At 38.3% G+C, this 20362-nt stretch overlaps 1 protein-coding gene across 1 annotated transcript in view; it reads left to right on the top strand.

Annotated features, from left to right (window-relative positions):
- Window positions 1-20362, top strand: part of DYNC1H1 (dynein cytoplasmic 1 heavy chain 1) — a 3754902-nt gene that overhangs the window by 1573543 nt on the left and 2160997 nt on the right. Inside the window, exon 37 of the mRNA XM_044073590.1 lies at window positions 1881-2163. Within this exon, the coding sequence (XP_043929525.1) occupies window positions 1881-2163 (283 nt within the window). The remainder of the gene's footprint in view (window positions 1-1880; window positions 2164-20362) is intronic.

Genomic DNA, 20362 nt, shown 5'->3' with positions numbered 1-20362 from the left:
ACATTCATAGACAGCTGTGTTTCTGTTTAGAAAGAACAAAATCTTTTTGAAAAACTGGTCAGCTTTTTGTCTCTTCCTTCAAAGCTGGATAGGGAAGGCCAGTGTTCAAACTCACTGTCTAAATGGATCACAGTCTGCATTTCTCATGTGTATTGTCCTAAAGGAATACTTTTACTTGGTCATGTTAAAGTTCATTCTGTTAGATCAATGTCTACAGCTCAAGCCTTCTGGTCCAGAGTGCTGCTAGAGGACATTTTTGGAGCTGCTACTTGCTTGAACTCCCATACCTTTGTCAGATATGGCAAGTTAGATAGTGTCCAGAGGTAGGGCTGCTTTTGTCTCCGCAGTGCTCCGGAATATCCTTCCATCAGGGTCACTGTAGCTGGGGACTCTTCCCACAGGTTGAGGAATGAAGGAAAATTACATTGGATGAAGAAGTTGTCCTTACCATAACGTTCCGTCTATGGTGTCAATTTTCATTCTTCCTCAGCCTTCTCCCCCACTCCATCCTAGTCTCCTTTCTGGGAAGATTTGCTTGGGTGTTCTTGGAAACTGCTGTTAGTTTTGAGCTCCTGTTTCAATCGTGTCCTCTCTTTTGATGTCCTATTTCCATGTTGCATTATTCATAGCATGAGTGATTCCTCCACCTAGACTGCCTGAACTTCCGGCCAGTATACAAAAGACTTAACTGCTGCAAGGTACGTGGTCCTTCATACGAAGTCAGCAGGGACCATAGGCTGTAAGTCTCATCCTGCACATACCATCCTCTGCTGCCATTCCAAACTTTCATCTTCTCTCGTTCATCTGATTGCAAGTATTTGCTGTTTAATGATAAGTGCCCCATTGCTGATTTTTTTTTGTACTCACTTATTGCTACTGCATGTTTTTTTGAGATTCATGTCATCCAAGAAAGGCAAGTGTCATTGTGTAAGCCAGATTCTACACAAAGATAATCACGACCAGTGTCTGTTCTCTCTAGGGTCTGCACATGACTACAAGGCGTATGTGATTTGTCAAGTGTTTGCCCCCAACACACTCCTCAGTTGTCTTTCTTCTTTAAATATTTATCTGGTGAAACAGAAACTCGAGCAACTAGTGCTTGCTAGGAAATTGGCATTAGCGCGTCCACAGAGGTCTCGCAGATGTCTGGTCAGTATGGTAAGGTGAAACCACGGCTCATTGAACCCACAGGTTGAGGAAAAATAAAAATGGACAAAACAGATGGCAATACATCACTTTTTAGTTGTTCCCGTCTTATGTGAGAGCAAACATTGCACTGAGCACAAGGATAGGTACCCCTGTGGTTCTGTAGCTCTGACACTGTGAAATGATTGTGCATTACAAAATCAGAAGTCTGTCTTAAGTAATTTGAATTGTATACCTGTGCTTCAAGGTATTTAGACTTTTTTTGTATTGTAGTATATGGTATGAGTTATAAGCACTTTTGGTTATTTGCTACATTGTCACCTGTTTGCAGTGTCCTATACTTATATGTATTATGTACCATCCTCTACTTTTTATTGGTCTGCTTTGTAGAAATTGTGTGATTCAAACTGTATTTGTTTTTTAATCAAAATAGTGACTGAAAAGGGGATCCCTTGTGGTCCAGCCTCTCTAACTGCACTGAGTAATTGTCATTGCTAATCTAGTGTTTTCTGCAATTTATGTTGCCATTAACTGAACATCGGGTAGGTAGCTGGGTATTATTGAGACTTGGTGACAGGGAGCATCATGGCCAGTACAAAAACTTCTCTGTCCAGACAAAAAGCATGGGTTATTTGTAGGAGTTTGTACAAAGGAATGAATTATGAAGCACAGAAATAGTATAACTTTTGCTGTGTTACTGTGGCTTGTCTAAAAATTTGCATTCTTTGTTTCAGATCACAGAATTAGTGCATCAAAGAGATGTCACAAGAGTATTGATAAAAAGCAAGATTGATAACCCCAAATCATTTGAGTGGCTTCGTCAGATGAGATTTTACTTTGATCCCAAACAGACAGATGTGCTACAACAGCTTTCCATACAGATGGCAAATGCCAAATTCAACTATGGTTTTGAATACCTTGGTGTCCAGGATAAGCTGGTGCAGACTCCCCTCACTGACAGATGTTACTTGACTATGACACAGGCGTTGGAAGCACGTCTTGGAGGATCTCCATTTGGTAAGAAGCAGCTGTGCTAGTTCAGCTGGACTGTCTAATGGGGGGGTGGGGGGGGGGTTAAAAAAAAGCACTAAAAAAAATTAATTTTGAGACAGGACAGAAGTTAGAAACAGGGCAATGTAAACATCTGTTATACTGTAGTGCAGTAGTTTCTTTATATTACTGGCCTGGGTCATGCTTGCTATTTATCATGGGGTTATGTGAATTTAATTGATATGACTTTGGGATGGAAATACGCCACTGCAGATATCATCATATATTTTGACAGTGCTACATTGATGTGTGTTTTCGGAGAAGGGAAGATAATCTTCATGTTTCATTGTTGAAGTCCTCACATTTGGGTTATCTGCTTGCAGTAGCCCTCATTCAGCCTGATTTACAAAGTCGTGGGTCCTGCGTCAGTTGCTATCTCTTCTTCCATGACGTCAGGTAGTCGGGTATAAAACATGCAGCCAACGCCATTACATCAGTCTTTTTTGCCATGTGGTGCCCGAAGCAGAAGCAGTTTGCAAGTGCAGGTCGGCCGACTCCTTAAATTTTCATTTTAGAGTTTCAGAACCAAAGTCTTCCAACTAAAAGCTAAGTACCCCGTTGGGGAAACTTTTTCTTGCTCTTCACTGATGTCAGTAAAAGTAAATAATTGCATAACGTGTGGAAAGCAAATACCTCAAAGATTTTCATTCTTACTGTATTCCTTGCCTAGGCCCTGACCACAATGTACCTTGCTGTCGGTTAGTGCCTTATTTAAACCACGACCTATCCATCGTCTGTATAGTTACGCTTCTAAATATTTTGGTGCTCGGTTTAATTATCTTGATGTCTCTTTGGTCAGCCATCCAACTACCGACATTTTGAAAAAACGCAAAGATAAACAGACAGGCCGCCTAGGTCCAAAGCTGCCGACAAACTTCTCCTAAGGCCAGTCGCCAGTTCACCAGTACTCGGTGAGGTGCTTTTGCAGCCCCTGATACCCGCTACTTCTGATTCACAGGCCTCTATGCTTCAACTGTGGAACCTGCAGATGTCTCTACCTAGGGTGGGTCTAGAGCCACTGTGCAGGCACTGGCTTCAGAGGGTGTATTCAGGCCTACTGACTTGCATATTAAACCGACGCAATCTTCTTCTTCAAGGCCTAAATCTAGAACCATGCCTAGAAAACTGAAGCCCAGATTGCATGGTCAGGCCTCTATGCCTAAAAAACAAATAAGAATGGCTGAAGACCTTATTACTTTAATCCGGGGAAGCCAGCCTTCCCCCTCTAAGAGACCTAGGACAGAGTTTGATTCTTCCGACCAGGATTCTGAATTTTCTATTTCCTCTGATGACCAGGATTTACCCTTATCTACCTATGATGATTCTGATGCCGAGGACTCCATTCCCTCTGGCCCCCCCAGAGGATTTCTCTTTTGGTGAAACCTTGCATACTCTCAGGGAGCATTTTTATTGGGTAAGTAAGAATTTCTCCGATCCAAAAAAGAGGCTTAGGGATTTCTTACTCCTGCCCCAGCACAGGCCTTTAGCCATACCACCTGTATTAGACATTGTTGATTATGCATTTGCAGAAACTAGTTTGGCCCCTGACTCTACCTCCTGCTCCCAGGAAACCTGATAGATATTACAGGGTCCCTGACTCTCACAAGTTCCTTTTCAAAAATCCTACTGCGGATCCTGAGACCTTTTCACAGGGCCCTAAGGGCATTAAAGCTACTACTGCCAAAAATCCTACTCCCTCTGATAGAGACTCCAGGGTGTTGGATAGATGGGGTAAGAAGGTATACACTTCTGCAACTTTGGCACTTAGGGCCTTAAACTGCCAGTTTCATATGTTGAAGTATCAGCAGCATATAATTGGATTGCTTAAACAGAAAATGATGTTTCCTGATTGTGCTGAAAATAAGGATTTATAGGATTTATTGCATTCAGCTGAACAGGTTGGAAAACATACTTTGCAATGTGGTTTTAAGTCTCTAGAGGCATCTTACAGGACTGTGTACTTAGGCATGCTTGGCTTAAGGAGCAATCCCTACCAGATCATGTTAAAGCAAAATTACTGGATGCTCCCCTAAACCAGGACCGCCTGTTTGGCAACAAGGCAGAAGTTGCTCTTAAAAAGATGGAAGTAAAAGCTAAATCTATGCAAACTGTTATAGATTTTTTTTTACAAGTACAACCTCCAAGATTTAATAGGCACTGTCCTTCCAAGAATTGGTCTTTTCCTGCCTCTTCCAGACCTTCTCAGTCCAAACCCAGATCCAGCAGAGCTCCCAGGCTGCAGTCCCAGGGTACGCACAGGACTAAGCAGTGGGGTGCCTCCGCTTCCAAATCTGGGAGTAATAAGACCCCCCCCCCATGATAAACTGTCTCAATGACTTCCTTTTAAAATTTCCAAGCACTTGTCAACTTAATGCCCCTTTGGGGGGAACGATTGCTCTTCATGCAAAGAACTGGGAACTCATTACCCAGGACAAATGGGTTTTTAAATACAGTGTCCCAGGGATAACAGATTTCACTTCCACACGTTGCCAGCACCAAGTGGGTGGCCAGATCTACCCCCAAATCAGTGGGCAGAGGCCCAAAAACAGTTACTTTCTCTCTTATGCATGGGGCCTATTCAGTTGGTACCAGAAGAGGAAAAGGGACAAGCTTTCTACTCGAGACTTTTCCTGGTACCCAGAAAATACAATTCATGGCATCCTATCCTGGACCCGTCTACTCTAAACACCTTTTTGGTGATTCCAAAATTCAAGATGCTGACTCTTCACCAGTTGCTTCCTATGCTAGGCAAAGATGCCTGGTTGGCAGCACTAGATTTAAAAGGAGCATACCTGCACATCCCAATCAGGGAATCTTGCAGAAGATACCTACGCTTCAAAGCAGGCTACACGCACTATCAGTTCTGTGCACTTCCCTTTGGCTTATCTACTGCGCCCAGGGTATTCACAAGGTGCTTAGCTCCAGTTATTGCATTTTGCAGGCAAAGAAATATTCAAATATACTCATACCTGGACGATTGTCTAATTCAGACAGAAAGCCAGGGACATATCTTTGAATCATCTGGCCTTTGTACAAAGGGTGCTAACTTGTCTGGGGTACACCATAAATGAAAATAAATCACACCTGGTACCCTGTCAAATTATATTCCAGGGAGCAAGCTTGCATACAACTTCCCAGATGGCTTTCCTCATGCCAGAGAAGCAAATTCATTTGATAGCCTCCTTCAAACAAGTGGCCACAAAAATCCTGCTATCTGCAAGGCAAATACTGCAAGCCTTTTGGTTCATGGCCTCCTGCATTCTTCTAATTCCATATGCAAGACTGTATATGAGGAAACTACAGTGGTATCTAAAAAGCCTATGGTGTCAACATTCTCAGGATCTAGAAGCTGTGATCCTGTCATACCTTGCCTACGCCTAGAGTTCCTTTGGTGGACTGAGGCCTGCCACCAAAACAAGGGACTACCATTCACACTACCCCCTGCCGCCCAAACCCTAACAGACAATGCATGGGGGGGTTCACCTGGCAGGGAAGTGCATTCAGGGCAAATGGAACCCAAGTCAAATGCACCTGCATATTAATCAAAAAGAAATGTTAGCTGTACAGAATGCTCTGAAGGACCACATTCTTCCAAGACAACTAATGATAGACGGACAACACCACTGTTATGTTGTACATAAGCAAGGGTATACACATTCTTACCCCCTCTGCAGACTTGCCATGGCATTGTGGAACACAGCCTTGAGCTACCAAGTGCATCTACAAGCTCAATTCCTGCCAGGGAAATTAAGTACACTGGCAGACGGACTAAGCAGAAACCTCATGGACCCACGAGTGGAAACTGGAACCAAGGATTTTCAAAATGTTGACAAGCAAATGGGGGTGGCCAGATATAGACCTGTTTGCCTCCCACCAGAACTACCATTTGGGCACATTTTGCACAAGGGCTCCCCACAAACATGCTTGGAAAGTGGATGCTCTGTCCTTCAGCTGGAAAAAACTATCTGTCTATGCCTTCCCCCCTCTGCTCTCCAAAGTACTACTAAAGATCAAACAGGACAAACCAAGGATGATTTTGATTGCACCAGACTGGCCATGCCAACACTGGGTACCCCCTATTGTGCAGTGTGTCACTGTTGGCTCCATGGCACCTGCCTCAGACTCCTTCCCTGTTGTCTCAGCAGGAGAACCAGATTCTGCACCTTCTGCTTCCAACACTGAACCTTAGCAGCCTGGCTGATTACCATCCCTCAGTAAACCAGTGATGGATATCATTTTAGAGGCAAGGAGGCCTAGTACTAGAAAATCTTATGCTGAAAAATGGAAAAGATTCTGTGCTTGGAACCATTCTCAAGGAATGAGCACAGCAGCGCCCAATTTACCTCAGATTTTGCAATACTTAACTGAGATGCTTCACAAGGGCTTGTCTTTTTTCCATCAAAATTCATGCCTCCGCCATTTCAGCTCAGAACACAGAATCTCCCCTCTTCTCTCATCCACTGCTCAAGCAGTTCCTTAGAGGGGACAAAAATTTAAGACACCTCAGGAGAGCTCCATCCCCAGCCTGGGACCTTAACTTTGTCTTGGAAAAACTCACTCTTCCTCCTTTCGAGCCAGCTGCTATTGCAGATTTCAAATTTCTTTCTTGGAAAACAGCTTTCCTTGTAGCAGTCACTTCAGCAAGAAGGGTATCTGAATTACCGGCCCTTATGGCAGTGAAGCCTTTCATCATCTTTCATGTGGACAGGGTATCCCTCAGAACCAATCCATCCTTCAGCTGCATGTTTTATACCCCTGCCGACCTGACGTCACGGAAGAAGTGACAGCAAGCGACACAGGACCCAAGACTTTGTTAATCAGGCCGACTGAGGGCTACAGCAAGCAGATAACCCAAATGTGATGACTGCAACAGTGAATATACCCGAACATCTACATTTATGGTAAATGTACACAACTGTACTTTTTCCATTCATTCCGAAATTTGAATGATCTTGGGAGAAAGCATGATTAAAGATGCAGATGGTTTGGGTGCAGGGGACATGCCCCCTGCCCGTCCCCAGAAATTTTGTGTAGAAGTTGACTTTTTTCATTGCCAGCTTTGTTTCCCGAAACGTTTTTGTAGTAGATTTGATTACTTGGTATGAATCATTCTTCCATGTAGCTTGTATTTTTGAATGCATGATACATTTAGATTATTATCCTAAATAGTTTTTAAAAAATAAAATCAGTTTCAAGATTTTTTCAACTTGCCATTAAACTTTCAAGTAGCACTTAAGAACAAGAACTTTAAGGAGAGCACTTCAGGTATGTTACAAAAAAAAAAAAGGTCCATCTTTGGAAACCTATAGAAGTCCTATTCATATGTTGCAGTATTCATAACATGAGGGAGTCTATCTCTGGCTGACTTGTACATCCAGCCAGTATACCAAAGTCTGAATGTTATTGCAAGGTATGTGCGACAGTGAACATCACTCAACATACGTCTACCATAAAGCGACATCTGTTGTATAGTGGATGTCAGCACGTACTTACCTCAGAATTCTGCTGCCTGCCCAACTGCCAGCTCTAGTAGTCGCTCGCCAGTGAACTCACATTTGTGCTTTGGATAAGTACCCTGTTGTGTTTTTTTTTTTTTTTTTTTCATTTCGCTATGGTGTTGGTTTTTCTGTTGAGTACATGTCAGCTAGGTAGGGCAAGTGTCAGTGTGAAAGGCAAATTCCACATAAAGACTCCCACAAGCTTTGCTCATTTTGCTTAGGCCCGGTGCAGAACGTGTGGTCATGTTCTATCTGCAAGGCCTTTGTTCCTAAAACCTTCCATAGCTCCCTAATCTTCCTTGGGTTATATTTGGCGAATCAGCACCTTAAACGATTAGCTGGAGACATGGAACCAATGTCGGGCCCTTCAGAAGAGCCACAACTTAAGGCTAAGAAGTCTTGGCCTGATCCTACAGCTGCTCCCCTTTACTCCAGACATCCCTCCCGAGGCTGATGTAGGTCCGGAGGCAGCTACGGAATCTGCAGAGTCTACTTCGGGTAACATGGTGGAAGAAATCAAGGAGTCTGTAGGCATGTCTCAGAGGGATTCTCAGGCTTCTGATTCAGGTGCCGGGGGAAACCACGGCTGGTTATCTCTAAAGGTCCCCTTGGCATCATACAGATTGTTGTACATGGAAATGTTCCTACGGATGTTGTGGATTGCAGCCGGATATCAGGCCCGTCTATCTTTCATGACTTGGCTCCTGAGGCTCCAAAGAAGAAGAAACTAAAAACTAAACAAGTTTCTACGGCTCCTCAGGGCCAGGCTTCTGATCAAACTCCTGACTTGCAGGCCTTTACCCAAGCCCTCTCTAATGCCTTCATGGGCCTCTGCCAGATGTCAGCCCCTTCTTTTCCGGCCTTTTCTCCTTTTACCTCTTTGAAGAGGCCTGCAGAGGATATGTCTTCTGAGGATGTTGATTCATCAGGGGATGAATCTCTGGTTTACTCTACACAAATTGTTTCTCCTCTGGGTTATGCCTCCAAAGGAGGAATCTAATGCTACGGATTACCCTGGGGAGGATATTTCCTTTGTAGAGAGCATTTTAAAGATGGAATAAAAAAAAAATGAAGACAGGCACCAAAGTTTACCAAAACTCCACTAGCAAAGTACCTTAGGAATGGAGAACCACGAGGTGTAGTAAATAAAAGCAGTTTATTGCACAATTCACGAACCGAACACACTGCACAAAGACTTGTACACATAAACGCACTTGTAAAATCAGTGTCTTCGTCTCTCCCATAAAGACTTCATCAAATGAAGTGTTTGAGAGAGATGAAAACGCTGATTTTTACAACTGAGTTTGTGTAGTGTGTTCGGTTCGTTGGTGAGCTCTTTATGGAACAGATGAAAACGCTGATTTTACAAGTGCGTTTATGTGTACAGTCTTTGTGTAGTGTGTGTTCATGAATTGTGCAATAAACTGCTTTAATTTACTACACCTTGTGGTTCTCCATTCCTAAGGTACTTTACTAGTGGCATTTTAAAGATAGACAATTTTAAATGAGATTTCTGCCAGGTTTTTGAAATTCAGAAGAGTTACTATGACCTTCTACAGATGCAATCCTCCTAATCCTTCAGCCATCCCTCCAGTCCTGTCGGTGGTCTTGGATGCCTTCACTGCAGCTTTCAAGTGCCCAGACTCTCAGCCCCCAGCTCCCAAGCGCCCTGACAGATTTTACATGCTGCTTCAGGATGCCAAGTTCCTATTTAAAGCGCCCTCTGCTGACCCAGCCACTCCATCAGTGGGGGCAGGTAATGCTTCCAAACTTTTACCCTCCACCTCCCTGCTTCCCTCTGAGAAGGAGAGCAAGGTTTTGGAGACTGAGGGAAAAAGTGTATACTTCTGCAACCTAGGGCTTTAGAACAATGAATTTTCAGATGCGCATGGCCAAATATTCCCTGGCTCTTATAGCAGATGCAGTGAAACTCCTGTTAGTTTCCAGATTCTCCCAACAAAGCCAAGCTTTCCAGCATTCTTAATTCCTGCTCCCAGGTTACTAGGTACTCCATCAAATGTAGTTATGATGCAGTAGAGGCTTCTGCTAGGGCTGCAGCTACGGGATCGGTCCTGAGAAGGTATTCATGGCTTAGACTTACACCCCTTACCGAATGATGTCAAAGCTAAGCTCATGTATGCCCCTCTGGGTAACAAAGCCTTATTTGGTACTGTAGCTGCAGAGCTTTTTAAAACTCTCTAAGAAAGGGGGGTGGAACTCCAGGATTTAAAATATTTTTGTCTCTCCTGTCCCCCACGCTTCCAGAGAAACTACCCAGCTAGAACCACTTTTATTAAGAAGGCAACTAAATCTCTCCCACCCAAAGGTAAAAGGGGATGCTAGGGGACTGGCCCCTTCTAAGTCTGCTGCTTCCACACCCTCTCAGAAACTGTCTTTTCAGGCTAAACCTCGTAGTCTGTGATTACCAGGTCCCAGATCCACCCCCCCCCTTTCTCTTTGCTTCTTTCTTTCCCGGCTTGGAAACAGATAACCTAGGGCTTTTGGGTCCTCTCTATCATAGACTAAGGTTATTTTATGGTATGGGAAGCCCATCAAGGAGATCCCACAACCCCCACAGGACCAGTTGGAATTCTTCCCACTAGATGTTCTTCGTGTTTCACTGTTTTGCAGTCATTACATTTGGGTAATCTGCTGGCAGGTTGCCCTCAATCGGCCTGATTAATAAAGTCTTGGGTCCTGCGTCGGTCGCTGTCGTCAGGGGTATAAAACATGCAGCCGACACCATTACACCACTCTTTCTTGCCATGCGGTGTCCGAAGCAGAAACAGTTCACAAGTACCGGTTGGCCGACTCCTGAAATTTTTGTTTCTGAGTTTCAGAACCAAAGTCTTCAACTAAAAGCTATGTACCCCATTGGGGAAACTTTCTTGCTCCTAACCGATTTCAGTAAAAGTTAATAATTGCATTACTTGTGGGAAGCAAATACCTCCTTTTCATTTGTACTGTATTCCTTGCCTAGGCCTTGACCACGACGTACCTTGCTGTTGGTTTTGTGCTTTATTTAATCAGCGCACTATCTGTCTTTGGTACATTTTTGCTTCTAAATATTTTGGTGGTTCTTTGTTTAATTATCCAGAAATGACGTCGGTTAGCCATCCGACTACCAGAATACCGAAGAAAAATGCATAGAAAAAGACAGGCTGTTTGGGTCCAAAACTGCCGACGCTTCTCCTAAGCCAGTCGCCAGTTCGCCTGTACTCAGTGAGGCGCTTTCACAGCCCCTGATACCCGCTACTTCTGATTCGCAGGCCTCTATTGAGACCCATTCGGAGTCCGGTATGCCGCGAGATGCTTCACATATGGAACCCGCGGATGTCTCTACCTTGTATGGGTCTGGAGCCGCTGAGCAGCCACCGGCTTCTGAGGGTGTATTCAGGCCTACAGACTGGCATATTAAACAGACTCCAACTTCAGTACTGAGGCCTAAATCTCGATCTATGTCTAAAAAACCGACACCCAGGCCACATGTTCAGGCCCCTATGCCTAAAAAACAATATATCAAAATGGCTGAGGATTTAGTTACTGAAATCCAAGATAGTCAAACCCCCCCCCCCCTCCAAGAGGCCTAGGATTGAACTTGACTATGAATCTTCTGAACAGGACTCTATTTTTTCTGACTCTTCTAATGATCTGGATTTGGCCATACCTATTTATGAGGACTCTGCAGAGGATTCCTTTCCTTCTGCTTTTCCACCTGAGGATTTCTATTTTGGGGAAACTTTACATAACTTAATGGAGCATTTCCACTGGGGAAGTCATTTTTTTCTGTGAATCTAAAAATAGGCATAGGGATTTCCTTCTTCTTCAGCATAGGCCTTTGGCTTATACCTCTTGTACTAGACATTGTTGTGTTTTTGGAATCTAGTATGGCCCCTGATTCCTTGCCTCCAGCCCCTAGCAAACCAGACAGGTACTACAGGGTTCCCGAGTCCCTCAAATTCCTTTTCAAAAATCCTGTTGCAGACCCTGAAACCATTTCTCAGGGCCCCAAGGACATTAAGGCTTCTGCTGCTAAAAATCCTACCCCTTCTGATAGAGACCCCAGGGCACTGAATAGATGGGGTAAAAAGGTTTATACTTGTGCAACTTTAGCAATCAGGGCTTTAAACTGTCAATTCCACATGCTAAAATATCAACAGGATGTCATGGGACTGCTTAAACAGAAAATGATGTTGATTTCTGACTCTGTGGAGAATTAAGATTTACAGGATTTATTGCATTCAGCTGAACAAGTTGGCAAACCTACTTTGCAAATATGGTTTTGATTCTAGGCCTGTTGCAGGGCTGCTGTTACTAGGTCTGTGCTTAGAAGGCATGCTTGGCTTAAGGAGCAATCTCTGCCTGATCATACTAAAGCAAAACTTTAGGACCACCTGTTTGGCAATAAGGCTGAAGAAGTTCCAAAAAAGATGGAAGATAAAGCTAAATCAGTGCAAATTGTGAAAGATTTCTTACAAGTACAACCTCCTAGATTTAGTAGGCACTGGCCTACTAAGAGCTGGTTCTTTCCAGCTCCTTCCAGAGCCACTCCAGTCAAGCCCAGACATTCCAAAAGCATCAGGTTTCAGTCCCAAGGGACTTTCAGAACTAAGCAATGGGGAAGGATGAACACAGGATAGCAGCAGATTTCTTCAGCTCCACCAATTTCATTACATTGACAGGAATTAATTACTTAAAAATTTAATTCTTGAAGTAATTTTCTTTCTAAATATGTTTGTTTTATATAGTTCTTGAACTATATCTAAAAAAGAAAGGAAATCTTAATAATATTCCTGTCAGAAATTACTTTGGAAATTTTCCTGTCAGTTTATCAGTCTGAAATGAGTTCCAGTAAGACAAATTCTCAAGACTCCAGCATCAAGAAAGAACTTCAGTCTCTGATAATTATAGTCCAGCAACTTACTGCTAAGATGGATAAAATGGATACTAAAATAGACACTTTCACAGAAAAAACTACAAAACAAATAGACTTGTTACATATGGACCTGCAACAACAGAAGATCCAGATGACAGGCATAGAAGAAGCTGTGAATGACATGGAAAATAAAATACAAGAAGAGGAAATCAACATTGAGTTTCTGCTGAAACAAAATACACATTTACAAACAAAGCTGGATGACCTGGAAAATAGATCTAGGCGCAATAACATTAGGATTTTTGGACTGCCAGAAAATATTGAAGGTAACAATATTACTACTTTTTTAACAACATGGCTCCCTAAAACTTTAGATTTACCAGAAGCATTCTCTTTTGGTATCGAAAGAGCACATAGATCTATAGCTAATACTAACTCTAACAAAAACTATCCTAGATCAGTTATAGTTAGATTTCTATCATCTTTTGATAAAGAGATGGTTCTTAAATCTGCTTGGGCTAAAGCTCCTGTTAAGTTTAATGAGACAACTGTGAGTTTTGACAATGACTATTCTTCCATGGTAATTGCTAAAAGAAAAGTTTTTCTGCCACTAATAAGGGAGCTTAAAAAAGCACAGTTTAAAACATGCCTTCTGTTTCCTGCCAAGCTTAAAATCTTCCTTCCTGATGGTCCTAAGGTCTTCGATGATTTAGACTCTGCTTTACTGTTTGTCAAAGAAAAAAGGATTTTGGATAAAATAGAAGAAATGGAATGGGCTAGTACTTCATTAAAGAGATTGGCAACTGAAGCTTCCTGGAAGACTTCAGAGAAGAAGAAGAGACTAAAAAACAAATGATTTGTTATATGTTTTTCTCTCTCATCATTTTAGTTCATTATTAATCTTTTTGAATATAGTTCCTGCATTTCCAGAAAGCCACAAATATTTTGGAAAAGATTTAATCAAAGTTATTCTCTATGTGCAAAGAAATGTTTTGTTTCATAACCAGTCAAAATGCCTGAGGATTTAATGGCAGGCTGTGACTCGATTTGTTTTTCTTTCTGAAAAAGTAAGGTTAGTAATTTGATACATTTTTTTCCTTCTTCTTTTATTATTTTCTTTGTTTAAACAATGACATTCTATTTAGATTATGTAGTGGGTAAAGGGTGGGGAGGGCAGGAGAGAACAGTAATGAAAATGTCATTAATAGAATAATAACATATTTATTTCTTGTAAAAGTTTATAAGTTCTTCAAATGCTATTTCTAATTATACTTTCTTGATTATACTGCTTATGCTTGTTTGTAAATAATCTGTCGTGCTTTAACTAATAATAATCAGAACTAAATAAGAGTAAATAATATGTTTTATTTTTAACTCTATTAATATAAACAGTAAGTAACATTCCATTGTATATACGTCTTACAGCTTTCTCTTACATTTTTTTTATTTTTGCCTCACTCCCTTTTATTTTCTACTCTCTTTTTCTTTTCTTTATTAATATATAGAAATGCTATTGACTGTGTGGGCACAATGAATAATATGATTTGTATGAAAATTGAGTTGGGAGAAGAATGCTGAGTTTTATTGCTTGTTGGTAATTTTGAGTTTAATTTCACTTGCATAGAGGCTGTGATGATCTGTGGAATACATTGTGGAGGTTCTGTCATGTTTAGATGCATTTACACTGCTAAATGAATGTTTGTCACTAGTTTTTAATAAGTTTCCCGCCAAAATGTTGAGAGACAATCTAGGATGTGGGCTGTCTTATGCACAATGTCCTTGAGTTACCTCAGAATCTTCAAATCACAGAATTCTCAGAGAGAAACTGAAAGCAGTTAGTATAAACATTGACAAGGTTATCACACTGACACACCACAGATTCAGGAAAAATACTCTGTTCATAAAATATGTCAGTTATAATGAGTTTAAATGATGTAGTTTCTTGTAGTAAGTAAATGTCTTATTTTAGAAGGCATAAAAAATGAAACATTTATTTAAATGTTTTTGAAAATCTACTTAACAGCAGCATAATAATCTGTGTTAAAAATTTGTGTTCCAAACATATACTTTACTATAACTCATTTAATTCATCTGATTGACAAACATAAATAATCTTATAACTCTATTCTGGAAGAAATGTCATGTGATATATTTTAAAGCAGTAGGTTAGCATGATTGTAAAATCTGGTTACCAATATGTGTTTGCTGTGCATTGTTTTGTATAAAGCAGACAGATTTATTCTGGGGACAGCAAGTGGGATGGTGCTCTGCAGGGACACAACTCAGTGAGATCAGATATATATATATATATGTATGTGTGTGTGTGTGTGTGTGTGTGTGTGTGTGTGTGTGTGTGTGTGTGATGGCTTTTTTTCTGAGAGTCTGCATGGCTATCCAATATGATTTGTAATGATTTCTATGAATACAATGTTTTACTCTGTTGACAAAATGAATGTTTGCCACAAGTTTTAATAAGTTTCCCGCCAAAATGTTAAGGGAGACAATCTGGGATGTGGGCTGTCTCATGCACAGTGTCCATGAGTTTCCTTAGAAGCTTCACTCTCAGAATTTTCACAGAGAAACTGAAAGCAGTTAGTATAAACATTGACAAGGTTATCACACTGACACACCACAGATTCAGGAAAAATACTCGGTTCATAAAATGTGTCAGTTATGATGAGTTTAGATGATGTAGTTTCTTGTAGCAAGTAAATATCTTATTTTAGAAGGCATAGAAAATGAAACATTTATTTAAATGTTTTTGAAAATCTACTTAACAGTAGCATAATAATCTGTGTTAAAAACTTGTGTCCCAAACATATACTTTACTATAACTCATTTAATTCATCTGATTGACAAGCATAAATAATCTTATAACTCTATTCTGGAAGAAATGTCATGTGATATATTTTAAAGCAGTAGGTTAGCATGATTGTAAAATCTGGTTGCTAGTGTGTGTTTGCTGTGCATTATTTTGTGTGAAGCGGACAGATTTGTTCTGGGGACGGCAAGTGGGATGGTGCTCTGCAGGGGCACGGCTCGGTGAGATCAGATATATGTGTATATATGTGTGTGTGTGTGTATGTATGTATATATGTGTATGTGTATATGTATGTGTGTATATGTATGTGTGTGTGTCTGTGTTTGTGTGTGATGGCTTTTTTTTTTTTTAGGTAATAACGCAGGTGTTTCTGAGAATCTGCATAACTATGCAATATGATTTATAATAAATTTTATGAATACAATATTTTACTCTCTTGACAATAACGAGTTTAAGTAAATGCTCATATACAAACAATTCAAGATTTTTTTGGAAGCTGTTGATAGAATTCACATGACAGAAAATAGATGCATCTTAATGCATGTAATGTCTGAATCATATTAGCCAAAGTTTTTGATTTAAATGAATGTTAGAAAATAATTTTCTCTCCTCTTGATTTCTAACATTAAGATTATTTGAATGCTATTAGAATACAAGTGTTATATATTACATAGATCTATATAATAGTATGAACAGTTTTTTTAAAAAAAAAAAAAAAAAAAAGTTTATTTTAGTTTATATGATGCTGTTTTACCAAATGTGTAGTTTTGTCTTGATAGATAATTGAATTGAAAACTGTTAACCTCAGTTAAATATAACTAGTATTAAATTGATAAGGTGGTAGCTGAGGTACTGCTGCTTAGGGTAGGGGGTTAACTTGAGTAGTAAATACTGCTCTAAGTTGGAGTTTTCAACTCCAAGCGGGATGCAAGGTTTAATCCTTACATTATTTTCACTTGTTCATTGTTATATGTATATAGTTTTGACATCCACAATATATTTTGTACACTCATTGTCACTACAAACAAAATTGAATCCTATACAAAATCCCATAAGAGATTTAATAAATACAGCTATGTTTAAAGGTACACCTAAAAGAGGAGATGTAACATTATTTATCTTGTTATTTGTTATTTCGATCATAAGATTCTTGAGTTTTAAAAATGCCAAATGACATCTTTAAAAGGAATTTCTTTAAACATTAATGGATTGAATAATCCGTGTAAAAGGGCAAGCCTAATAAGATACATTAATCTACACAAGGCCAATCTAGTCTTCCTGCAAGAAACCCATCTCTTGAAAAAGATATTGATAAACTAGCCACTAATAAGTATACAGTATTGGTTAGTTCAGAGCACACTCAAAAAAAAGAGGAGTGGCTATTTTATGGAATAAAAGTATGCCCATTCCTAAAACCATTAAGTCTTATCAGGATGACAAAGGAATGTTTTGTATGGTTACAATACAAATTAATGGGAAGACTTACACTCTAATTAATGTATATTGGATACCTGGAATTGGTATTAATACAGTGAAACATCATATTGATAAGATCATATCATTCTCTGTAGGGGATATTATTTTAGCTGGTGATTTTAATTGTATACTACATGAAAGTGATACTACCACTATAAAGAAAAAAAGAATTACATCTAATGCAAAACATTTAAATGATTTTGCTAATTCTTATCATTTGAATGATATTAATAATCAGTCAAAATCATTACCATACACCTTTTTTTCTAACAGATACAAAACTTATTCAAAAATAGATAGGGTCTTTATTTCTAACCAGATGGTAACAGATTTAATTAATTCCAAAATCATTTCATGTCCTATATCTGATCATAACTCAATTGTTTTCGAATTCATGATAAAAAATACTCATAATGTTCAGATCAAAAGGATACCAGCATACTTAACTCAGCTAAAAGACTATAAAGAATATATACTTTCAGAAGTACAACATTTTCTAGACATAAATAATACTCCTGAAGTCTCCATTGTCTGTTTGGGATGCCTTAAAATCATATCTATATGGACAAAGTATCAGATGGTATATTAACAAAAGGAAATCTTGGGATAAGGAATTGTTAGATATTCAAAGTAAACTAGACTCTTATAAACATAATAATAAAGAAAATATTATGGACAAGAAAGTTATTGAAGAAATAAACAAACTAAATGAGAAATACAAAGAAATTTTAACTCATAAAGTTAAAATAACTTTAGAGAAATACAAGTTTTTGTCTTATTCAATAAGCCCCAAATACTTACATAGACTTAAAAATAAAACAAAAAGATTGAATAAACAAAACCATATCAAAGAAATCTTTTCTCTAAGGAAAAAGAAGAATGTTTCTAGTATACCAGAAATACTGGATGAATTTAGAAATCACTTTCACAAGATTAACCATAACATTAACATGGAACCTAAAGATAAAATAAAGGAGTTTATAACCACAAACATGAATAAAAAGCTTAATAAACAACAGATTAAACTATTGGACAAGAGTATTTCATATACAGAAGTTATTACACAAATAAATAAGCTTAAATCAAACAAAGCACCGGTAATGATGGTATTATACCAGAGATATATAAAATCCTTTCTAAAACTACATATTCATTAATACATAAGGTTTTATTCTGGCCCAAACTGAGTTAATAACACCCCCATCTTGGCAATATACATTTATTTCACCAATTTTAAAACTTAATAAAGATCCAACTAGATGTTCTTCATATCGACCCATCTCATTACTTAATGTTGATTATAAAATGTTTGAGTATTTTTGCTGATAGATTGAAGACAATTATGCCGGGCATTATAGACATAGATCAGACGGGCTTCATTGTAAATAGAAATACTTTTGATAATATAAGAAGAACTTTAACATTAATTGATTTTGCAAATAGGAAAAAGAAAGATTTAACACTTATTAGTCTTGATATAGGTTCAGCATTTGATTCAGTAAGTTGGGACTATCTGTTTACCTTACTGAAATGCACAAATTTCTCTGATGCATTTGTAAATTTAATTGAGCATTTATACAAAGGAACGCTGGCTTATATTAAGGTAGGAACATATGTTTCACAAAAATACCCATTCTTAAAGGTACAAAGCAAGGATGTCCACTTTCTCCACTATTATTCACTTTAGTAATGGAGCCTTGGGCTAATTTGATTAGAAACAGTACTGACATAGAGGGTTTTGAAATAGAAGAAAATACAACATCAAAAATTCAACTTTTGCAGATGATGTTCTAATTACATCAGCAGGATCTAATTCTTCTATGCAGTCTTTATTTGATAAAATGATGAATTTTAAAAGTATTTCTGGTTTAATATTCAATGAAGAAAAACTAAAATACTACCTATATATACACGAAAAAATACTCTCATTAGTGATTTTACTAAATATGTACCCAACTCAGGTCAGATAACTTATTTAGGTATAATACTATCTAAAGATATTAAATCTATTATATATAATAACTATAATACCTGTTTTCTTAATATACAAAATCTTTTTAATACCTGGAATAATATGTTGTTTACTATGGAGGAGAGACTTACAATTATTAAAATGATAATATTCCCCAAGATTTTATACTTAATACAATCAATAATACTTTCACCTACAAAAATCACTATCAAGAAACTGAATACACTAATGTTAAATTTCTTATGGGCACCTAATAGACCTAGGATTGCATTAAAGAAACATACTAATAGCTGGTCTCAAGGGGTATTTCTTTTCCAGACTTTAATTTATATATTATCTCTTCTATTATAAAAGTTATTACTTTATTAATAGATCGGTCATATGTCGCAAAATGGAAAGATTATTGGGAGCTAATTAGTATGCACTTCATGAAAATCTCCTTAACACATAAAAATATGATTATAAATAACTCCATGTTGTGGTTGCTAAAGGAATTTTGTACTTCACCTATTACACCTAAACAATATGGTCTGTTACCCATTAAATATTATTATTAGTTATCGTAACTTTATATTCATGCACCCTAAGTATAGGGAATGGAATTTTATTGTATTCCCTATAATTTATACTCAGGGTATGCTTATGTCATCTACTTCTGAAGGAGCTCATTTAGCTATAGATAATAATCTAAAGTACTGGTATCAGCTGATATCTGATAATAAAGTTAAAAATCTAGATTTCTTAAAACAAGAATTTTATCCAAGAGAAACTTGCTGGTTAGAGGTTCAGATCTTTAGACAACATCTCATTGATAGAATAGATCTAATGTCTGTAACAGTTAAAGAATCTATTCCAAAACTGATTGATTACTTGATAATAAATTTACAGCATAAAGTTTCTGATAAAGGTAAACTTTCATATATACATAAAATTATCAGACAAGAAACTTTTTACAATGTAGATTCATACTGGAATTATTTCACCTCTATTAATGGGGACCCACCAACTCAACAAGATAAACAATATATATTGGAATCTGCTTATAGAACTACATCTTCCATTGTCTGGAGACTTTATACATGGAAATTTTACATAGATCTTTTATACACCTTTGATGATGAATAAAATTAATAATAAAGATAATCTATGTAAGAGATGTAATGTAGAAATTAATGCTGACTGGGCTCATATGTTTTATGACTGTATGAAGTTGAAAGAATACTGGAAGTCAATTAATGAATTTTTGCAGGCTCTTTTTACAGATAATTTCATTATTTCTAAGTCTCTTATATTATTCAACACACCTGTACCTCAATGTGTTAAAAAGATTAAGCTTCCCTTGTTATGGTCTATCCTAGCAGTGGCTAGGAAAATAATAACTAGAAATTGGATTTCAGATACACCTCCTTCGTTCAACGAATTTAAAAATGTTATGAATATAATGTGTCATATGGAAATAAGCACAGTTAGAATGAGAACAACTAGAAAAACATCACATTTTATTGTATGGGATAATTTACAAA

Source organism: Protopterus annectens, chromosome 6.part0 (assembly GCF_019279795.1).
Source record: "Protopterus annectens isolate FY-2018-M chromosome 6.part0, PAN1.0, whole genome shotgun sequence".
NCBI classification, from domain to species: domain Eukaryota; kingdom Metazoa; phylum Chordata; order Ceratodontiformes; family Protopteridae; genus Protopterus; species Protopterus annectens.
This window is presented reverse-complemented; position numbering and strand designations above follow the sequence as displayed.